We start from the raw sequence: 5,326 nt of genomic DNA, 5'->3' as shown, positions 1-5,326 counted from the left end.
TGTGGTGGCACATACCTACTGCCTGGTACACAGACCAATGGCAATGGTGCCTCATGTGAACTTACTGCCCTTCTCTCACTGTTTGTTAGAAGGTGTTGTTTAGTCTCTAAGATTAAAACATTTTGAAAAATTATACTTCAGCAACCTTATGAAGCTATGGTTATTTGTGCTCCTCAAACCCTTAATACATGGAGCCTCCAAGGGACAGTCCATGGGGAAATTTGTGAGGGCACTTTGAGAAGGAAGCTGCAGTGAGGCCCCAGGTACCCGTGCATGAAGGGGCATTCTCTGCGGAAGGGCCTGGTGGGCACAGCCCATGAACAGAATACAGTGAATGGGGCAGAGTGCCCACAGTGTTTTCAGACCCCTTCCGTGGGCCAATTCACTTCTGGTTTTACTCTGACCAGAACTCCATCTATGTCACACATACAAGGATGACCTCAGACCAGGAGGTACACAACAATCATAAGAAAGCACTTTTTTCTTTTTTTTTTTCTTTTCTTTTTTCTTTTTTTTTTCTTTTTTTTTTTTTTGTGATGGAAGAGCCCATTAACATCCATGAAGGAAAGTGTCGTCATCTGTAAGCCATGTCCCAGAACCCCACCTCCCGCAGTGTAGCCCAGTTGTGGGCCCGGCAGTTATACAAGGCATGCGCCTGTCATCTGGATGGGAAACTCAGGCTGAATTTTAGATAAAGAGAGAGGTCTTTGCAGCTAATACGCAATCAAAGCCCACGGCCTCAGTGTCCTCTTCCCTCTAAGGAGGTCATGTCCAGGTTTCTCTCTCTGGTTTGTTGGAGCTGATGATATGCCTGTCACATGTCAGGCATTGTGATGATATGTGTGCATGGATCATAAAAGTTCTGTATCACACAGACAATGTATACTTCCCAGGTTCATCCACGTGTGCACAGCCCAGCCTGCCATTGGGAGTGATGTGAGGGTAGTCCTTCAAACAGCCCAAGGGACGTGACAGTGGTCAGATGAAACTGCTGGGGAATCTGAGTGAGAGGACGCACTACTCTCAGCATGTGACTGTGTAAGGAGATGGGTTCTTATGTTTTAGATAACTGCAAGACCTAGATAGCTTTGCTCATAAGACCTGAGTCTTAGAAATATGACTCCATTGCGAAGGATAGGAAAGGGGCTGCCTGCAGGAAGACAGTAAGCGTGCTCCTAGGGTCCAGATGGCTGTGGTTGCCAAGGATGGCTGTGGCGAGGGTATAGACAGCCATGCCTAGGACACAGTCACTGAGGGGATGTGATGAATGAGGAATAAAACATTTTACAGGTTACCTAAGTACTTTGAGTCAGGATAACTGATGCAAACAAAAGCAAGCAGAAATGAGAAGAAGGGTGCTTGTTGGAGGAGGAACGGCTGACAGATTAAACATGGAATGCCTCTGTTAGCAATGTCAGGAGGAGGGCTGGCCATCAGTGAGGAATTGGCAGCTAGAGATTCAGCTCTGGAAAGATTCTGCTGAGGGTTATTACGGCTTACTTGGGAATTACTATGTTCACCCAGAAAAACAAGGCCACACCTTGGGGAACTCCTCTATTTGGGGAGTGGGAAGACAAAAGAGGATCAAGGGAATGTGGAGACTAAACCTGAAGCAGAACTAACTCCACGTGGGAAGGACTGGATGCAGAGACAGAATGGTCAGGCCAGGATCAGGTGCAGTCCTGTGCATGTGTGTGCGTGCACCCAGACACACCTGGCACAGTGAATGGGAAATTATACTCACAAGAACCCTCTCTGCTGCTGGTGACACAATCTCCATTTTCATACATTCTCTTCTATCTCTGTCATTTGCACTAATGTTATTCACCAATGGCTTCTTAGAAAGCAAACTGATGGAGAGAATAATAGTTAAGAGCCAGACTTAGCTTTCAGTCTTGGCTTTGCTGCTGGCTGCTGTGTCGATGATCTAAGCTATCCTCTCCACACCACTCTGATCAACAGTAAAATTGTGGGTAAAAGACACCTACTTTACTGAGTCATTAAAGCACTAGGTCAGATATCATATGAAGTTGTTATCACAGCCCCTGGCTCATGTTAAGCACTTCATAATTTATATCTGCCCCTCTATTTTAATTCTTTCATCCTTTTTGTCTTTTCCTTGCTGTTTTTCCCTTTCTTGTCCAGTTTAGACTCTGAGAAAATTATCTTGAATCAGAACTTGAAGAGACATAGCACAATTACTTTTTTTTAATCTTAAAAAGTGGGCTAGCCTGAGTTTGCCCTGCCCAGCTCACTGTATCAACACCAGGGTGCTGAGCTGTCAATAGAGATAAAAAATGAGATTCTCTAAGACATACCATAGAAGCATTTTTAACAGAATAGTGGGAAGGAGTACAATAATTGGGTGCTCCACAAGAAAATTGGGGACTTTATGCAAATAGTATGTAGCTTTGAAACCACAGAGGAAGAAAGGCAATTGGCACTTGTTTTCCCCATTCAAATGCCAAGATTTGAGGTGTTTTCAAATTGTACCAGAGCTCTTCAGAATCAAGAACTTGGGGGATGGGGCTGTTATTGCAGCAGCCAACCTGAGTAGATGTCCTTGAACTTCCTTTATGCATAAAGTACCAGGTAAAATAACTAAAAATGAATTCTTTACAAATGACCCACAGACAGGATTCAATGTATTTTCAACACTGCATGAACAATATCATCCTCATCATGAAATTGAGGGTGTATGGTCCTGGGAACACTATAGGAGGCTGAAATCAAATTGCTGTGTTTTCCAACTCCAAGAAAAAACTATTGTAGCTACTTGGCAAATCAGTTGTACAGGGAATTCAAACGTTCAAACTGCCTTATAAATGTTATCCTTCAGCAGCCCACACCAGGGGCCTTATTCCTTACCAGATCAATATCTTTCTCCCTGTGCTTTAATCTTATCTCTTGGGTCACATTAGGTGCCATGACCAAGTCAGGGGTGGATGACTTAGCTCCTCTTCCCCCAAAGACTCAGAGGATGTTTGGTTGTGCTCTCTTTGCTGCCACAGTGAGTGACAGGGCTGTCTGTGTGTGGGGTGAAGCATGATGAAAGACACCAGCATGGTACAGAGGGTCATGGAGCCAGAAGTCAGCTTTAGGACGTGAGTATGGTGTGTTCATAGTCATAACCTTCCCCAGCTGCTTACAAAGCCCTTATGATCGTTTTACGCCCCCTCTCACCTCCCTCCCACCTCTACCTCCAAACTGCAAACCAAGAAAGACTAAGAAAGTGGTAAATTCCCTGTCAGTGAGTTTGTAGAGATAAGACAAACATCCTAATGATGCTGGGAGCTGTGGCAGACTTTGATCAAGTTGGAGGAACACTGTCCATACATTATGCTTACAAAGGTAATGTCCCTTTATCATCCCAAAGACTCTGTAGTTGAAGCAGGTATTCTCTGCCACTGTTACAGACGCAGGAACTGAAGTCCAGAAAGATTAAACGGCATAGGAAAAATCACAGAGTAGGAGGGAGAGCAAGACCCACACGCAGCTGCCCTGCCCCCTGGTTCCGACCCCCACATCTTGGCATGTCTGCTCCGCTAAGGCAGGGTAAAGCCTGTGGAGGGCAGCACAGGCCCAGGCTGAGGAACATGATTCCTTTCCTTAGCTTGTATTCATCCCGAAGTTCTTGATTCATCACAGGTTCCAGAAAATATCTCAGCATGAGAACTGACAACCAAGGCTTTCTGGGGAATCCTCCCAGGAACTTCATCCTCCTGGGTGTTTCCAGCAGGCCATGGCTGGAACTCCCCCCTCTTTGTGGTCTTCCTGGTGTCCTACGTTCTTGCCATGTTAGGGAACATTGCCATTATCCTGGTGTCCCGGCTGGATCCCCAGCTCCACAGCCCCATGTACATCTTCCTGAGCTATACCACCACCACGGTTCCTCAGATACTGATAAACCATCAGCTATGGCGGCTGCACAGTTCAGTATGCCATTTTCCACTGGTTGGGATGCACTGAGTGCACTGTCTTAGCTGCCATGGGCCTGGACCGCTATGTAGCCATCTGCAAGCCCCTGTGGTATGAACTTATCATGCACCGCCCTCTCTGTCAGCGGCTGGTGGTTGTGGCCTGGCTGAGTGGCTTTGGCAACTCCCTCGATCAGGTAGTCTTGACAGGACAGTTGCCTTTCTGTGGGCTGCAGGTGCTAAACAACTTCTTCTGTGAGGTTCCAGCTATGATCAAGCTGTCATGTGCTGACACAGCCATGAACGACACCACACTGGCCGGGCTGGTGGCTTTCTTCATGCTGGTCCCTCTAACTCTCATCCTTCTCTCCTATGGCTCCATCACCCGTGTAGTGCTCAGGATCCGGTCCTCCCAGGGACGGCACAAGGCCTTTGGGACCTGCTCCTCCCACCTGGTGGTGGTCTCCCTCTTCTACCTTCCTGCCATCTACATGTACCTGCAGCCACCTTCCAGCTACTTCCAAGAGCAGGGGAAGTTTATCTCCCTCTTCTATTCCATAATCACGCCCACCCTCAATCCCTTCATCTACACCCTGAGGAATGAGGACATGACGGGAGCACTGAGAAGACTCCTGGCAAGAACGTGGGACCTCTGCAGAAAATGAAGACTGGACGTGCCACTCCCCGATGGTTCCAGAACACCCAGCAGGTGTGTCACGTGCTCAGAGAACTTTCACTTAGGGAGCCAATCACCAAACACTGTACATTCTTTTTAGAGATTTTAGGATTTCCCCAAATCTCCTGTCCAAAACATTTCCCCTCTTATGTGATCACAGTGCCCACAGTATCCTACCTTCCCCAACAGTATTTAATTCTAGGAGGCCATGTGTTTATAAGAATTCCTTAAAGAGAATCGGCATTCATAAATGTGCATCAAATGACTTAATTCCTAAATCCCTGAGTCTTCTCCCTTTTCTAATCTTACTGCTTTTCTTCTTTCTCCCATGGGTCTCTCTCCAATCTTTTTTACTCATAAATATATACAACGTGAGACTGAAACATAATCTTATATTACTTAGGATAAATGTATGTTCTTCTCTATATATTAAAATCTCCAGAAATTTTATGTAGCTTTGAAAAAAGTTCCAAAAATGAAGTAGATTACTTTCTGAATCCAAACACCTGACCAAAGGAGAGCATGAAATGGAAGCCAGATTGAGAACATTCTGAAGGCCAGTAGGATTTGTTGAGATTTCTACTTGCTGAATTGGTTTATGAACAAAAAAGTCTAATGTAAGCACCTTAGAAAAACAGCACAGAAATCTTTTATGGTGGAAGCTGTGATAGTGGAAACCCATCTCTCATAGCTCAGAGCAGGCACAGTTAGGTCCTGAGGTGACTGAGAACCC

General features: G+C 45.8%; 1 protein-coding gene across 1 annotated transcript; it reads left to right on the top strand.

Annotated features, from left to right (window-relative positions):
* The first annotated feature begins 3,668 nt into the window (after positions 1-3,668).
* On the top strand, positions 3,669-4,582 carry OR2B11 (olfactory receptor family 2 subfamily B member 11). Its single transcript, XM_066253239.1, is given in 3 exon segments — positions 3,669-3,755; positions 3,757-3,908; positions 3,910-4,582. Coding segments are annotated over 3 exon segments (912 nt in total).
* Positions 4,583-5,326: the final 744 nt, after the last annotated feature.

The sequence above is a fragment of the Saccopteryx bilineata genome, chromosome 1, assembly GCF_036850765.1.
Source record: "Saccopteryx bilineata isolate mSacBil1 chromosome 1, mSacBil1_pri_phased_curated, whole genome shotgun sequence".
Classification (NCBI taxonomy): Eukaryota; Metazoa; Chordata; class Mammalia; order Chiroptera; family Emballonuridae; genus Saccopteryx; species Saccopteryx bilineata.
This window is presented reverse-complemented; position numbering and strand designations above follow the sequence as displayed.